Below are 17,595 nucleotides of genomic sequence, written 5' to 3'. Positions count from 1 at the left end.
GCCAGAGCTCTATCCACTGTGCCACCTAGCTGCCCCCAGGGTTGCCATCTTTTATTCATAATTAAGCCATAATTTATGCATTTCCCAAGATGGAATGTGCTGCTTTGGGATGTAAGGGTTCCCCTTCCGTGGGTCTTCCAGTAAAAGCTGGACGACCACTTGCCAGGGAGCGGAGATTCTTTCTCAGTCATAGGTTGAATCTGGTGGCCACTGAGGACCCTCTTGACTGAGCTTCTGTGATTGTGTAAAGATCACTCCGGCAGTGGTGTGAGAGCCGTGATGGAGAAGAGGAAGACTGGGGACCAGTTGGGAAATCATTACAACAGTAAAGTGAGAGGCAACGAGGGTTGAACACGAGAGGAGACTGTAAGAGTGTAAAGAGGCTGGATGTAAGAGAGAGCACGGAAGGGGAACTGACATAACTCAGAAACCGAGTGGCTGAGTGGAGGAGGAAGAGAATGACCAAGTCTGGACCTCAGAACCGCTTCCTCCACCAAAGGCTTCCCGAGACGCTCCGGCCATGAGGGCCTCCCTGCTCTGAGCTCCAGAGACAATGTAAGGGTGAGTACTTCTCTGCTGCTTCAGGTGTTAGCCCTGCCTCCTAACTAGACGGTACCCTGGAGGCTGGGACCTTCCTTGTCTTCTCTCCCCAGAGAACCCAGCTCAGGATGGAGCACACAGCAAACACGGACTGACTGGTGGAAGATGAGGGATGGGGGTCTCTGGGTTCCAGCTCACACATGTGCCTTCTCACATATGTTTGTGACAACTTTCAGGGGCTCCCAACGGAAGACAGAACCAGTGTGGGGTGAAGGGGTCAGGAGAACTGGGTCCTGGTCTTGTCCTTGTCTTTGTCCTTAATTAGCCCCACTGACCCTGGGCAAGCTGCTTGACTTTTCAAAAAGTATGAGGCCAGAAAACCTCAACTTTTTTTTTAGCTTTGACATTTGAAATGTATACAACTTTTAGACACAAGTTTTAGACAACAAAAGATCTTCCTTCTAGTCCTAGGTGATCCTTTGAATGTGGTTTTTTTTTTTTGCTTTTAATTTTTATTTATTTTATTTTTAATTTATGGGATAAAACAAACATTTCCATAACATAGTAGAATAGAAACAAATGACTGCACATATAACTGCAAATCTATTATGTACACCTTGCTATTCCTTTTAAATATATAAAAGTACCAAGTAAATTTCTTTTCTTTTTTTTTCCTCCTTCCCTCCCTACCTAAACCCTTCCCCCGCCCTAGAGACGGTCACCATCATGCACAAATATGTATATACTGGATTCGTTCCTTTGGAGGTGAGAGCTTACTGTCTTGAGTGGAAGGGGATGACGCTACCTTGAGTAAGATGGTCCATTTTAAGTATCATCAGATAATCTTTCACTAGAGTAGGGGTTTTTAATGTGGGGGGTTCACTTATGCCCAAAAGGATAAGAGGACAGATCTTAAGGTGGGGGAGTGTCTTTGAACTTGGATGTAAAAAATTTTATCTTTATTTCAATATAATTGATTTTCTTTATAATCCTATGTATTTTATACATTGAAAAATACCATTCTGAGAAGGGGTATAGTGGCCTCACCAGACACTATCAAAGAAGTTCATAACCTTTTGTTAGGAACTCCTGAAGCAGCGAGTGAAAAACAACCCTGGAAAGGCTTATCCTTCTCCCCAAATGCATCAGGGAATTCAGTTGTGAATAAGAAAATAGAATCTGTCTCCAGATGGCTGGAGGCTCCATTACCTGCTGTCAGGTGAGCTCGGCTCCTTGTGCACAGGATGGAATTGAACTTGGATTCGTCAGTCCCCAGGCGATTCTCTCCAGCTGCATACAACTCCTGGCCAGAAGGGGAAAAAGGCAAACGTGAGGCTCTTATATCGCAAATATTCAACTCACCTTATTTCTAGAAGAGGGGTCGGCCATGAAATCTCCATGGGTAAGCTATCTGGGTCCCTGAGGGACAGATGGAAATGAAAGGAATGAGGACAACAATCAATGCACCGCTCAGGGCATCGCTGCCTGGAGGGTGTCAACAAAGGGCTAGTGGGGAGCAGGGAGCATCATGGATTACGAAAATAGGCAAAAAGTGAGGCTGGGAGTGATGCAGCAGGGTCAGCTTGGAGACCCAAAAAGTACAGAGAAGCCAATGAGAAGTCAGGTACTGGACAGGTCAAGGCAAGCAGGGAGTCAGGGAATGGGCGAACACGGTCACAAGAGTCGTTAAAAAACTGAACATGAAGCCCTAACCCAGAATCCTCTCCGGTACTTCCTGGATTTCCTGGACAATTAAGGGCTGGAAGTGGGAACGTGTGCATCAGGCTGGAGTGATACTACGTAGGCAAACCTGTCTGAAGTGGGGAAGATGGGCTCTGAGATCAGGTCAAATGCCGACCCTAGGCTATGCCCGAAGACCACGGACTCTTCCTCATCAATGAAGCAAAGAGCTCCACGTTAAGAGACAATCTAGGGTAATTTTAGAGAACACTGACCAGGGAGTTCAGGGTGCTGGGTTCTCATCAAGAGCTGGGGCAAGTAACAAACTCACAGCTCAGTTAGATTAGAAAGAAATCACGGGACAGCTAGGTGGCGCAGTGGATAGAGCACTGGCCTTGGCTTCAGAAGGAGTTGAGTTCAAATCTGGTCCCGACCAGACACTTGACACTTACTAGCTGTGTGACCCTGGGCAAGTCACTTAACCCCAACTGCCTCGCCCCTCCCCCCCCCAAAAAGAAGAAGAAAGTAAGAAATCACAGAATGGCAGGGCTAGAAGGAACTTCATGTAGCATAGTGCAATCTGCTCTCTAAACGCAAGGATCTTCTCTACAATATTTCCAACAAATGATCACTAGGCCTCTCTCAAACACATCCAGATTGGGGGAGCCAAGGAGCTTACAATTATGAATTTAAAACACCAAATAAAATGAGTATTTCTATACATATAAAGTAGAGCAGCTATTGAAGAATGTACATGAAACTATTCAATATTATGAAAAGCCGACTTTCACTGCGTTTTTTCTTTTTTAAATTATCCTAGCCTTCCCTAAATATCACTAAAGCTAGCAAAAAAAAAAATTCAGTTCATCCCAACTCCTTGCCTTGGAAAATCAGAATTATATCTTGCAAAATATAAGAACAAGGAAGAGTCAACATGCATTTGCTTTTGCTTTTTCTTCCTCAGGATGGGGTAGGAAGGAGATGGAAGGCAAAGTGGATAAATACTTGGTAACTTAAAAAAGAAAAGACATGGGGCAGCTAGGTGGTGCAGTAGAAAGAGCACCGGTCCTGAAGTCAGGAGGACCTGAGTTCAAATCCAGCCTCTGACACTTGGTAGCTGTGTGACCCTGGGCAAGTCACTTAACCCCACTGCCTAGCCAAAAAAAAAAAAGGAAAAGAAAGAAGGAAAGGAAAGGAAGAAAGAAAGGAAGAAAGGAAGAAAGAAAGAAAGAAAGAAAGGAAGGAAGGAAGGAAGGAAGGAAGGAAGGAAGGAAGGAAGGAAGGAAGGACGGACATGAGTCACTCTGGGTGCTCACTAGTGTGGCTATATACTAACCTGGGCATCTCTCTGAGCCAGGGACAAATCCACATTTGTGCTTTCATCTCGGTTTCCCTGGAAGAAAAGTTCCATTTGTTACGTCTACAGCTTGGTGTGCCCCACCACAGAGGGTCTGAGGAGAGTTCAAGATTTCATGATTTCTTGAGAAGTTAAGTGCCCACATCACACCCATCCTGCCTTAGAACCCAGAAATATGAGTCCTGAAATGTTACCTGAGCAAGTGAGATCAGAAGTCTCTGGAAATGTCCTGATGTGTCACTTCTTATGGCTTCCTCCAAAGTCTTCTTGAATTCTAAATGTAAGAAAGATGTTGAGCAAGTCTGCTCAGTCCAAGAGTAGGACTGACCTGCCAATGGACAGAAAGGCCTAGGTGGCTGTTATGAAACTGTGCTAGCTACTAGCTATGTAACATGTGATGGATGGGTCTTGCAATCCCAGGGAATGGCAGGCAGGGAGGGAGGGAGGGATGGATGGATGGATGGGATTAGAATTAGGAGGGAACCCTGAAGGAAATAATGAAAAGGAAAAAAGATTATATCAGGGTATAAAAGGCTACTGGGGTCAATACACCAAAGGAAACCCCATTACCAGATATGTATGTATTCATGAAACCACTGTTAAGTGACCAAGGCAGAACCCGCTGGGCCAGCCTAACCTGTTTTGTAGGCCCTGTTGATTTCTCGGATATGCTCATTGCTGCGAGAGGCGAGGATCTCAATGAGGCACGCTTCATCTGTGCCAGCGCCCTATATAAGAGGTGGGGAAAAGTAAGCAATCACAAACTACTTATCATGGGTCCACTTTTTGAAGAGAGCACAGGAAAGACACTGAGTCACAGTAATTACTCCTGGCTCCCCAGGACATTAAAAAAAAAAAAAAGCAACAATGAATACATCCATATTGTTTTTGGAAGACAAACTCAAGGGCTTCCTTTCATGCGAACACTCATTAACATCTGTTGCCCAAACCGGAGCAAGCCAAGCTTCCTTTCCAAAACCTGATGACCTGCCTATGAACAAGAGAGCTAAGACAGAAGGAAGAACATGATGAAAACTCAGGGTGGGCTGTGGACTCCCCCCCACCCCCCTCCCTTTATCCTCAGGAAGGTTTGCAATCAGCTCTCCTGAAAGGGTTTGACGTTCACCTGTCCGGAGGCAGGGGGGCTGGGTCAGATGATCTCTCTCACAGTTGCTGCTAAGGTTCTAGGATTCTCTAACCCTGTGATCATTAAAGTTGACAGGCCCCCTTGACATGACCTAGTCCTCTTTTCTAGGGTGGGCAATATAAGGAGGGTTTTAGGCAAGCACTTTTCTCCGATCCATAGGCCAGAAGCTGTACGAGGCAGAGGTGGGGGAAGGAGATGTCAACTTCCTGGTGCCCAGCACTCTGCACAGTGTCTTACATGTGTCCTACTCTCTGTAACCCCATTAGGGTTTTTTGGCAAAGATAGTGGAGTGGTTTACCATTTCCTTCTCCGGCTCATTTTACAGATGAGGAAACTGAGGCAAACAGGGTTAAGTGACTTGCCCAGGGTCACAGAGTTTCTAAGCCCAGATATGAATTGAGGAAAAGGAGTCATCCTGACTCCAGGCCCACCACTATCTGCTATGCAACCTAGCTGCCTTACACATAGCAGATGACTGAAAAAGGTTTGCTAATCTCATTAAAAAGTCTAATTCTGTTCTGGGAAGAAGCAGATGGCAGGCGGATGAGAGACTAGGTTTACTTATGCCAAAAGTCAGGCGCTACCACAAAGAACGAAGAATGGCTCTCTTCTGTGTTATCTGGACTCTCCCCTTGGAAGAATGAAGTAGGGTCTCCTCACTGGAATGTCTCTAAGAGCAGTGGGAGGGTGGGGCTGGCCATATTCACTCCCAGACCAAGTGACAGAGGGAAAGGCAGATAATTCGAATCTAGCCTGACACAGGCTGCGCTCTGGACACCAGCCTCCTCTCCAGAGCTTCCTGGTTTGGACTGCTTCAGCCTCTCCCCTGGCCCTGGCCTATTCCTCCTCATGGCCCATCTACCTAACTCCCAGTTCTCCATCTCAGCCTGTACGGGAGCTCCGGGACCACAAACCTCCCAGGGGAAGGTCCGAGCCCCACTGTGACTGGATCAGACTCAGCACTCGCTGGCTAGCCACCCACCAACCTTGATGGCTTCCTTTATCTCATAGACGTCAAAAAGGACCGGAGTCTTCATCAAAGCCAGGATGGTCTTCTCAAAATTCCCTGAGAGTTCTGATTTGAGATCCTTGATCAGGTCCTGGTTGGAGAGGAAGGACAGACAAACAAGAAGTCAGAAACACAGTATTTACAACAGCATCACAGATGTGGAGTTGGAAGGGACTGCCCTCAGAAGCTGAGCCCACAGATGAAGAAACTGAGGCCTCGGGACATAGAGGGGCTTACCCAAGGCTACATAGGTAGAAAGTGTCAGAACCCAGATCTTTTGGGTCCGTCAGTGCTTCTCCCATTATAACACACCCCAACTCCCAACTGCCCTGACTTCTAAAACATTGACTCATGCCTCCTACTTCTCTAAAGAATCACGAGATTGGAGATTAAAAGGAACAATAACTTGAATTTTTATGTGTTTTATTTTTCAAAAGCTTTTACATGTTTTGCATTCAGTTATCACAAAACTATGAGTTCAGTAAGGCAGATATTAATAGCCCAGTCTTACAGGTGAGAAAACTGAGGCCCAGAGAGGTTAACAGACCTTAATCTTGGAAGACAGAAAACCAAATAGAAAAAATATATGCATGTATGTATCTCTATCTACCCACCCATCCATCCATGTATGTATGTATGTACATATGTAGGTATCTCTCTCTATCCATCTATCCATCCCTCCACCTATCCACCTGTCTATGTCACATTTGAAGAAAAACATCAAGGGAACAGAGCAATGTCTCCAGATTCCTAGTCCAACGTCCTTCAATTCCACCATCATAGTATCATGGACTCAAGATTTTCTTTCAGAGGGACCAGATACTCAATTCAAAACAAGTGCTACTACCCGGGAGACCACGGATGCCGTAAGCAAAATGAATTAAATGAAGGGTCCGAGATGGGGATGATTCCCATAACCATGGCCCCCACCCTGTGCCCAGGCCTCAAGAAAAACAGGGATGAGCAGGAAGACAAGCTGGGAAGGGAGGTGCCCAAGTCTTGGGTAATGGGTAAGGCTGGGTTTCTGCAGGCTCTGGGGCCTTTGTGTTTTTCCAGACTTGCCTTCCCATATGCTGTTTTGAAGGAAAGAAGGATCTGTTGCCTCTGCTTGTTGGAGCGACTTCCAAGGCAGTCGATGATGGCCTGTTCATCAGTGCCTAGGAGAGAAAGGAAGAGGCTGTGAGCTGGTCAGGGGGCGCGTGCCATTTGTGCAGATGTAAATGAACTAGGGCCCGGGTACTTCTTCACCTCATCATTGTCACTTCCATCTTTCCATCACACAAAGCCACCCGAATCCAAACTTTCTCCTCCCTTGTCAACCTCAGCCCATGTTTTCATCATCAGAAAAGACAGAAAGTGGCCTTTAGGTCGCTGAACTCAATATAAAGTCAGGAACAAGGGGTAAGTGTAGATGCCAAGGTCCCCACCTTCCATCTAACGTCCACCCACCCTGGGCCTCCCAGGACACTCACCAAATCCTTTCATGGCTTTCCGCAAGACTTCCGCATCCCTTAGGGGATCAAAGTTGGGAGCATCTGGGATGGTGCCTCGTTTTCCAAACTAACCGAAGAGGGAGAAAAAGGTTAAGAGGCTTCTTAGGCCTCTGAACTCCCGAGGCTGGACACTAGTCACCAGGAACACCCAAGGCAGAGCCTTATACTCAGTGAATGGTTATGGGAGTGGGACGTGAGCGTGCTTTGGGGTCAGAAGATCTGGGTTCAAACTCTCCTTCTGCCACTGCGGGCAGGCCCAGGGAGAAGTCACATGGCTGGCAAGCAGCAGAATCGGAACTTGAACCCAGGTCTCCAGACTCCACATCCATCTCTCTTTCCATTGCACAGCACTGATTCCCATCTGATATCACATTTTAAGGCTGAATTGGCAAAATGGAACACATTCAGCAAAGGACACCCAGAAGGGTGAATTGTCTGGAAACCACGTTCTGTGAAGTACAGTCAAGGAAGCCTGCAGGAGAGACCGAGGGGGAGGAGGACATGGTTACTGCCTTCAAATGTTACCTGCGATGGAGGGACAGCTGGGGTGACTGAGCCTGAGAATCCAGGGTAGGATGGCATCGGTTGTTGTTGCCCAGGTGGTAGCACTGGCTGCTGGGAAGGTGGTGGCATTGGGTGTTGCCCTGGATAGGTCATTGGCGGCTGACCAGGATAGGCCCCTGGAGCCTGCTGCCCAGGAAGGGGCATGGGCTGGCCTGGCACAGGGCCCCCGGGGTATCCTGAGTAACCTGGCATTCCTGAGGGTGGGTTTCCTCCAGGAGGTGGGTATATTCCATAAGGGGGCACTGGTTGCTGGGCAGGAGGGGGCTGCCCAAACCCCCCAGGAGTAATGGGTGGGAAACCTCCTCCAGGCGCTCCAGGGTATATATTTGGCATGCTGGCTCCTCCAAATGTCCCTGGCATGTTAGAAGCCTGAAAAAGCACAAACAAAATAAAAATGTCACAATTAAATAGGAGTGATTTAAAAAAAAAAAAAACACCTCAAGAAACCACTCCCCATAAAGGCTTAAACCACTGCCAAATAGAGTAAGCTCAACGTGGGACCTAGCGATAATTATCACAGCACTCCCCACAACCTCTCCTCTTTTTTGAGGCTGATTCTCATGAGGTCACACTTGATAATCAGGGAGAAGTCAGGGAGTTCTTTGCAAAGCCCAGCTGTCCTCCCACTCCAGATAGGAGCTCTTCTCATTGGGCTAAAGATAGGATCTCAGATTTATAAGACAGACAGACAGACAGACAGACAGACAGACAGACACACACACACACACACACACACACACACTTTCCAAAGCCCTGAAGCCTTCCTTGACTTCTCTATCCCACACAGACGCCTCCCTTCTGTGAGTAGCTGGTATCCTACAGTTTAGCATTTAATTGTTTTTATCAATATTTCCAGCTGACATTTACATCTCAGATGTTACTCAGACACTTTCCCTCCAAAATCTCTTCCTTCTTTCACTCTCAGATGAAGAGGTATCCCTTCTCCTAGAAAACAAAACTCACCTCTTATCTCATTCTTTTCTCTCTCCAAACAAGACTGTAAGTTCCTTCAGGGCAGGAACATCTTTTCCTTTTTTTTTTTATATGTCTCTCACTCCACCCCCCCCCCCTCCCAAAAAAAAAAAAAAAACAAAAAACCCAAAGACTTGTGCATTTCTCTGAAATGATGTTTCTCTTTCTTCCCTAGACCAAGAGGACAAATAGTCTGATACTACCTGTGTGACCTTGGATAAGTCACTTAAGATCCCTAGGTCTCAGGTTCCTGGCCTGTAAGGACAAGATGGGTTCTGAGGTCTCTTTCTTGTACTGAGATGCAGTACAAAGATGCTTTGGTTCTCTTGGGCTATGACAAACATTTCCCCCAAACAGTCCAAATACATACCCCAGAAAACAGATGTTCGATCAACATCTGCTGACTGAATGACACACAGTCAAAGTCACGGATCCAAATGCCCAAGAGCATTTCCCTCTTCTGCCAAAACAAATCCAATCCTCTAGAATTTCACCCTGAAGGAGCAAGACTTACCATTCCTGAAAGATAATCCTGGTTGAACTGCCCAGCGTAGTTGGCCACATTGTCCAGCCCGATTGGGGGCATGGTGGGGGGGTAGGCTGTGCCCCCCCAGGCAGTACCGCCTGAAACAGAACAGCAAACACTGTCAAGCCAGGCCCAACCTTCTGCTGATGTCCAAAGCTGAAAACTCACCAACAGGACAGGCCAAGAAGCAAAGCCCTCAAATAACGAGCCCTGCCCTCCTTCCCCCAGGTAAAGCAGCCCTTTGCAGGAGTACAGTATCAAGAAACCCAGGCCCTCAAAGAAACATTTCCCAAACAAAGCTTTAAAAACTCATAACATAAAAAGATTATTCTCCCAAGTAGAAAAAGAGAGACAGACAAGAATTTCCTTTCATATAAACAAGGATCTAGGCTAAAAACTGGTCAAAGAGAGATGAATGCAGATACAACAGGAGGGCCATCAATGGGCAACTCTAGCCTGCATCAGGCTCAGTCTTGAAGCTATGAGGCAAGGAGAGGAAACCCAAGGAGCCCATCTAGGGACCTTGTTAGCCTGGGCATCCTCCCGTTTGAGAACGAATCCCTCTCCCTTCCATAATCTTTTAGAATAATAGGATTACAGGAATTGGAGCTGGAAAGGCTGACAGACTACAAGCAAATGAAAAATGCATTTTCCAGTACTGATTATGCACCATGCACTGTCCAACCCCTGAACTGTACAGACAAGAAGCTGAAGACCCTTCAAGGTGGAGCAACTTGCCCATGGCCTCACAGGTGTGAGCAGCAGAACAGGAATTTTTAAAATTTGCACAGCTGCTTTGTCCAAGAAGCCTTTCTTGATTTTCTCAAAAAAAAATTTCTATCTGTTCCATACTTAATAATCTGTGAACATGCTGCATCTTCCCAATAAATTGTAACTTCTTTGAAAGCAAGGTCTAGTTATCTTATTTTTTATTTGTATCCCTGGCATCAAATAGAGTATCTGGCACATAACAGCAGCCTGATAAATCTTTGCTGATTGACTGATTATACACAAGAACGCTTTGGGGCATAAATTCACCATTCTATTTTCTGTTCTACTCTTATTTCCCCCACCAACGAACCATTTATATTATGGTTATGGGGCTCTATCTAACAAGGAAAACTATTTCTCTGCTTCTGCTCAGTCCTGTTGAACAGTAGGTGCTTAATAGATGCTCATTGTGACTTTTGCTTGTCACATACAGGCTACAGAAACCAACTAAAATTAAAAATTAATCCACTATGTATTTATACTATGATATAGGTATCTTTAAAAACAAACACAAATTATCTTAAAAGCGCCCCTAACTTAAGTTGCTCATTCATTCTAAGGCATTATTTCCCAATCAGTCTACTGGTCTTGGGTTTCTGTAACTCTGGAGGCTGCTCACCTGCCAAACGTCCAGCTTCCAAAAATCACATGATTTCCCACACCAAGTCTAGAAATAAAATATTTGGAAGGATGTGGAAGGGAGCTGGGGGGAAGAATGTGGACCTCTGATTTCACTGGTAGGGAATCCACAGTGTGGAGCCTCCCTCAACTGAACTAGATTGGCATCGGGTTCCTTCGGGGCAAGATGAAGTATTGTGCATCAGAAGGAAGATGAACCCAGCTCTTCCTGGTTCCAAGGCTGACCCTCAGTCCACTATGCCACACTGCACAGCTCAAATCTAGACTTTTGGATGTTTTTGAAGTCTGAGGCAGTTTTGAAAATGTTGAAGATGTGGGAAAATTGGAACACTAATACATTGTTGGTTGAGTTGTGAAATGATCCAACTATTTGAGAGCAATATAAAACTATGCCCAAAAAGCTATAAAACTGTGCATACCCCTTGACCCAGCAACAGCACTTCTAGGGCTGTATCCCAAAAAGATCATACAAATGGGAAAAAGGACCCACATGTACAAAAATTCTCATAGCAGCTCTTTTTGTGGTGGCAAAGAACTGGAAATTGAAAGGATGCCCATCAATTGAGGAATGGCTGAACAAGTTGTAGTATATGAATGTAATGGAATACTATTGTGCTATAAGAAATGATGAGCAGGTGAACTTCAGAAAAACCTGAAAAGACTTGTATGGACTGATGCTGAGTGAAGTGAGCAGAACCAGAAGAATGTTGTACACAGTAACAGCCACGTTGTGCAATGACTAACTTTGATAGACTTAGCCCTTCTCAGCAATACAAGGATCTAAGTCATCTCCAAAGATCTCATGATAGAAAATGCTATCCACATCCAAAGAAAGAACTATGGACTTTGAATGCAGATCGAAGCATACTATTTGCTATTTCTTTCTTCTGTTTTGTTTTGTTTTTCCTGTGGTTCCTCCTATTCGTTCTAATTCTTCCTTACAACATAACTAGTGTGAAAATGTTTAATATATGTATAGCCTATATCAGATTGTGTGCCATCTTGGGGAGAGAGACAGGGAGAAAAATTTAAAACTCAAAAGCTTATGGAAGTGATTGTTGATAAATCAAAATAAATTAATTTTAAAAAAAGAAAATTTGCTGTTTCCCCCTTTAAAGCAAATCATTTTTAAAGGTTTGCTCTACTTGATTCTTAAAAATTTTTTTTATTTTTAGGCAATTGGGGTTAAGTGACTTGCCCAGGGTCACACAGCTATTTTTTATAAATTTTTTTTAAATTTTTGGTTTGCTCTACTTGAAAAAGGACATCTAGGAGATAATTTTTTTTGTCCTTCCAATGGAATGTATCTCCAATTTTATGAGGAAAATCAGAAAAGTATCATTTGCTAGAAAGTACACTTTGCTGGAATCTACTCTTTGCAATGCTACATGAAATTTAATATTTACTGAGTGCCTCACCCCTCTTTCTGCCAAACCAGCCCTCTCACAAGATCATGACTCTTTCTCTCGAAAATGTCCAGGGCCTAAATTTTATCTACTCTCACTACGCTGTTTTCTTCTTAAGTGGAAATGCAGGACAGCTGGGTTAGATTTAAAAAAACCAAACCCATCAATGGAAGCTTTTAAAGGTGTTACTAATTTAAGCCCAAGTTCTATTAACAAGGCTGTGTTTCTGTGATCTTCATAGGGCCTTTATGGGGCTTAGTTAAGCTCAGTGATTATGAGCCCATCCTCTGGCAGCCTGTGCTGCTTTCCAGGAGAGGCATTTCTAACCCCATTGGCTGTCAAGGAGCCAAGAAATCTCAGCGTTGGAAGATGACGTCGGAGGTGATCTGGTCCAGTCATTCACCTTTGGGCCCTTCACCACCCTGCTTCTCTCAGCCTAAAATGTCACCGCCCAGCTCTTCCTGATTTCAATGTTGCAGCACAGTTGAGTCACTAAAATGAGCACTGATTCATCTATTCCATTGAGCAACAAACCTGTGTCATTTGTGATTTAACACCTATAATGGATTCACCTGAGATGGAGATCTATGCACAAAAGAAAAAATACCCGTCACACGCCATTATTACAGCAAATAGACAAGGGTTTCTGTGTCCTCAACTGAGGACAATAAGGAAAGTGGAATGGATGATGTCTAAGGTGCCTTTCAATTATGAAATTTCAAGATTTCAAAATGGGGCCAGAAAGATGTTTAGAGTTCCACATTGGGATGGAGGCGGCTGGTGCTGTGCTGTTCATTTTCTCACCTACCCTAGCAAACCAATACCATGAGAGGGATGAGCACAAGGTCATTATCCCTATTTCCTTCCTTTTCATGGTGTTTCCTTTCTGACTGATGACTGAGTTCTATTCCAGGTCAAAAACAGTAGAGGAAAAATACTAAGATCCTGGCAATCTGAACAGGGCAAAAGAGTATTTTTTGCCTTGCATGGAAAACAAGAAATCAGGTATCCTGCAATCAACGTTTCGGGATGAGCCAAACCTCTGCAAACTGTTATATCAGATCTGCCCCTTACCCACCTGTGTTTGCATTAGTCTTTCTCAAGGAGAGTGTGAAAATTCTGGAAGCAGAGCCTTGTTCCTACCACATGGTGAACATTAATAGATGCTTGCTCATTCGCTCCTTTCTAGACAAAGCCTCTGGGGGAACGAATCTGCAGGGGCACTAGTACTAAAACATCACGTCCCACTTTCCATAGGAAAGCCTCCTTCTCATCTCTGGGGTGGTGCGGTCATCCAGCAAACAGCAAGGCCAGACTTGTGCTGCTTCTGTCCAGGGGACCCAGGGATAGACAAGGAGGGAATAATACTCTCCTTCTCAGGGCTTTTGTTCCATTCCTCTGCCTCTGAGTGAGTGAAGAACATCTCTAAACACCTTTGGTCTGGTTCCCCCTATTTTGTGGCTGTTGTTCAAAAACCTCCCTGCCCCCCAGCTTTGTCTTTCTATACATCACTTCCCTGTCTGTGGCACCTCAGTATTCACTCACTGTGTGTGTGGTGGACAGGGGAGAGGATACTGAATTGCTACTGAAGAACATGGGGAGCCCCCACTCCTTACCTGGGGCAGCTGGTGGGTAGCCCCCTGCAGGGGGGGGATAGCCTGGATAGCTCATCGCTTAGACCTGAAACAAAGAGAAAAAACTTAGTCTCTTCTTCTCCAGCTCCTCAAGGGTTGACCCTCCACACACTTTACCCAAGGAGGAGAAAAGTCACATTGTCGGCATAGCCATACATAAGTTGCCTTGTTTCATTCATGCTACTGGCCATTTTAAATAGCATTTGGAAGCAGCTAGATGGTATAGTGGATAGAGCACTGGGTCTGGAGTCAGGAAGACTTGAGTTCAAATCCCACCCTAGACACTAACAAGCTGTGTGATCCTAGATAAGTCACTTCACCTCTGCCTGTCTCAGTTTTCACATCTGTAAGATAGGGATAATAAGAGCCCCTAGCTCCCAGGCTTGTTGCCAGGATTGAATGAGTTAATTATTTGTAAAAAGCTTTGCAAATCTCAAAAAAAGATCGATGTCAACACTTGCTGTTATTATTTTCATCACATTGCTGGCCACAGCACACTGAGATGCCATCTGCTAGGGCAGAGCCGAGACAGAAAAAGAAAGTGACTATGGCATCCCGCGCTCTGCCTCATATATAATGTATATTATATAACGTCCCCAGATAGGCTGCCTTCAAATAGATGATATCTTTTTGAAAAAAAAAAAAAAAAACAATTACATATGTATGCCTGAAAAATAATTACATTTAAAAATACCACCAAAAATTGTCGTATTTCACTGAATTTAAATAAAAATGTCAGTTCATTTTTCTCTACCATCCCTGCTCTCTTCAACCTTACCACTCTTTCCTGTCATTCTCTTACCTGAACTCAGGTGTTGTACGAGCTAGACTGGGGGGGAAGGTGCAGACTATATTTGGACTAAGAGAGTATTACTTACCAGGCCCTTGAGAAAAGTCTATTTAAATAGAGGGAGATGACGTGGATATCTGAAAAACCAGCCCCTGCCCCCAAGGCTCTGATTTCATTTTCACTGACAGTTCATGCTCATGCTCACTTTTGACTATTCCACAACAATAACGTGGTCCTTCGGATAGTTTTGTCTTTAGAGACACAGAGGCCCACTGAAAACACCAGGTAGTGGGATGGGAAAGCCTGGCCAAACATTGTACTTGCCAAGGCCTAGGGCCTGGTGCTTCAAAGATGCTGCTCCTGCCTCGAACACCACCCCTGTTCTCAGATGCCTTCAGGTCATGCCTTCCTCCTCCAGCAAGACCCTGGCATGAGCAGGGAGGGAGGCAAACTGACCAACGATAATCTGAGGGATGCTGTGCCCAACCAAGCCCCCCTGGAGTTCCCCCCAACCTCCTAGATTAGATTCAGGAATTCTGTACTAAGGAAGAAGCTGTGCCTTAGCAAGGTCAGACTCCCCTCCTCTAAGCCCAGGCCCTTTAAAACCAGGCCCCAGAGATCCCCAGCTCCCCTCCCCTTAAGGCAGGGCTGACCCTTAGAACCCTGGTTCCTCTAAAAGGCACCTGAGAGTAAGCCTCTGCTGGCACAACTGGGCTTCTTGGAGAAAATCTGTTGCCTCAGGTCCGCCAATCTCTGTCTCACCTTCCGCATGTCTCTAGGCCTAACCTGGTCAGGTGACCACAAAAATACCTGTTTCACCAGCAACCCTGCCTCAGGTCCCACCCCAAACCCCTCTTCCCTTTCGTTCCCTTCCGTCTCTCTCTGCCCAGGCTGTCTGCTCCAAGGAGCCTCTTGGAGCCTGCTTCCCTTAGGCCCAGACACCTGCTTGGACCTCTGCCCAAAATACTCATCCTGCCCGATATAAAGAGTGCTTGGTCCATAATCAACAAGGTCTACGGTTGCACCCTAATCCGACTACTGGCCTGGCTTTTTGAATACTGACTGACTATCGAAGTTGGCCCTGCTAACCCAAACTAGCTTCCTGGAAAGAGATCTGGGGTATCCCTGTGGAGTTCAGGTGCCCAATGGCCCTTCTAAACGGGATTCACCAGGATTCACAGAATCTGACTGCTCCCTATGACTTCTGGAGGAAAGAAAGGCAAATTGCAAAAACCAACTCTCTCTGGAAAGTTTAATAAGCCGAGTCACCAAGACAGGGACAGGCAGGCCCCACCCCCACCCCTCCCCCAAGTTTCCTTCTCAGTCAGCCCACACCTACCAAGGGCAGAGCTCCACCAAAAGCATTCTATTCATAAAGGTATTTTAAATCTAGCCTAAGGGATTAGGGGCTCCCCACCCCTTTGGCAACTCACACGTACGCCTGCCTGGTTTGTTTTTCAGTGTTAAAATTAACTCACACTGGGGTCATTCATCCTGCCTGCAATATTTTCCTCTGAAGCCCACACCTTGTTTAAGATGACTGAGAGAGGTCTAGCCCCATAACTTACAAAGGCTTTCCAGAGTCACAGGCAAAGCTCAGATCTTGGTGTGCCTCGAATCTAGGCCATCACTTTCCCCAATGAAGGGGGAAAATGAAACAGTGCTTTCACTATTTCTATACAGCAGCCCTGAAAGGCCAGACCGTGTTTGACCAATACCGGTGGCAGTGAGCTCACTACTTCAAATGGTATTTTGGTTCACTCAGGACGAGCTCTGTTACAACAAAGTGTTTCGTGTATGAAGCCCACGTTGGGCTCCCAGCAACTTCAACCCACAGCTTCTGGTTCTTCTCAAGGGGGCAAGATTAAAAGAACAAGCCCAATCCCTCTTCCACGTAAGAATCTCCTTGAGAGGGCTGAAGACAGCTGCGAGGTTCTCCCTGACCCACTCTCCACCCCCAGTCCCCCAAGGTGTTCTCTTATCCAAGTTAACAATTTCCAGCTGCTTCTAACACAATAATCACCAACATTTATGTAGTGCTTTAAGATTTGCCAAGTACTTTACATATATCTGCACATCCTATTAATCTTTAGTTAGGCGCTATTATCCTTATTTTACAAATGAGGAAACTGAGGCTCCCAGAAGTTAGTTAAGTGACTTGCCCAAAGTCACCCAGCTAGTCAGTGTTGGGGGCACGATTTGAACCCAGGCCTTCCTAATCCCATGCCCAGTATTCATCTGTCATGCCACCAAGCTACCGAGCCATGATTTTCAAACCTTTGCTTCATCACTAGGTCAACCTCATTCATGCTCACCCCGGTTTATTGATGTCTTTGTCAAAATACAGTATCTGGCCCACTCTCCTCAGTTTGTAGCGCCAAGGAGGTCTGAAAGTTAGCAAAAAGGCCACACAGGCAGGGTCTGTTACTGGGCTCCACCTGAAAACACTACTCAGCACGGTCTCACCAGCGGAAACTGTCTCAAGGGGAAGGACCCCTGGATGGTGAAGAAGCCAGGTCCATATCATATTCAGGAGCAGGGAGAAGGATGGATTCTGGGGACTGGCAAGAGAGGAAGTCAGAAACAGAGCCAAGGACCAGGAAGGAAAGGATCTGCATCATCAGGCCAGGAAGTTGGGTCTCTATCCAGTAAAGGATAGCGAGTCACCCAAGGTGTTCTGAATGGAAGAATAAAATGTTGAAAACACTATTTCAGGATTCGATGAGCAGTAGCATTCTCATCTCCACCAAATGCGTATTCTCTTCTCTGCGGATGTTGGCAAAGCCTTTTCTTCTCACCCACTGTTTGAACAGTTTCAAGAGAAAATGTCAAATGGGAACGTGAAGTAATCCTTCACCTTCATGGAACATCACGAGCTAGTCTACTCCTAATGGGGACTGAAGCTGCAAGATCAGAACGTACACTCCCAAAGAGACGAAGGCCTGGCTTTATAAACTGAATCGCCTACGTGAGTATCACTGTCTAGTCTGCCTTCTGCTGGGTCCTGGCCACTGAGCTGCTTTGTTTGAATCTCCAGCAGGGCTGAGAGATCAAAAGAGCAATCTGG

At 45.6% G+C, this 17,595-nt stretch overlaps 1 protein-coding gene across 1 annotated transcript in view; it reads right to left on the bottom strand.

Moving 5' to 3' along the window:
- ANXA11 (annexin A11) overlaps nucleotides 1-17,595 on the bottom strand; it is a 49,158-nt gene that overhangs the window by 7,102 nt on the left and 24,461 nt on the right. The window contains exons 2-11 of the mRNA XM_027859002.1: nucleotides 13,721-13,784; nucleotides 9,277-9,386; nucleotides 7,752-8,159; nucleotides 7,206-7,293; nucleotides 6,796-6,890; nucleotides 5,711-5,824; nucleotides 4,215-4,305; nucleotides 3,772-3,851; nucleotides 3,557-3,613; nucleotides 1,750-1,843 (exon numbers count right to left, since the gene is read on the bottom strand). Of these exons, the coding sequence (XP_027714803.1) occupies nucleotides 1,750-1,843; nucleotides 3,557-3,613; nucleotides 3,772-3,851; nucleotides 4,215-4,305; nucleotides 5,711-5,824; nucleotides 6,796-6,890; nucleotides 7,206-7,293; nucleotides 7,752-8,159; nucleotides 9,277-9,386; nucleotides 13,721-13,775 (1,192 nt within the window). The 5' untranslated portion in view covers nucleotides 13,776-13,784. The remainder of the gene's footprint in view (nucleotides 1-1,749; nucleotides 1,844-3,556; nucleotides 3,614-3,771; nucleotides 3,852-4,214; nucleotides 4,306-5,710; nucleotides 5,825-6,795; nucleotides 6,891-7,205; nucleotides 7,294-7,751; nucleotides 8,160-9,276; nucleotides 9,387-13,720; nucleotides 13,785-17,595) is intronic.

The sequence above is a fragment of the Vombatus ursinus genome, unplaced genomic scaffold, assembly GCF_900497805.2.
Source record: "Vombatus ursinus unplaced genomic scaffold, bare-nosed wombat genome assembly UNPS02000749.1, whole genome shotgun sequence".
NCBI classification, from domain to species: Eukaryota; Metazoa; Chordata; class Mammalia; order Diprotodontia; family Vombatidae; genus Vombatus; species Vombatus ursinus.
Note: the sequence above shows the minus strand (reverse complement) of the source record. Positions and strands in the feature narration are given on the sequence as shown.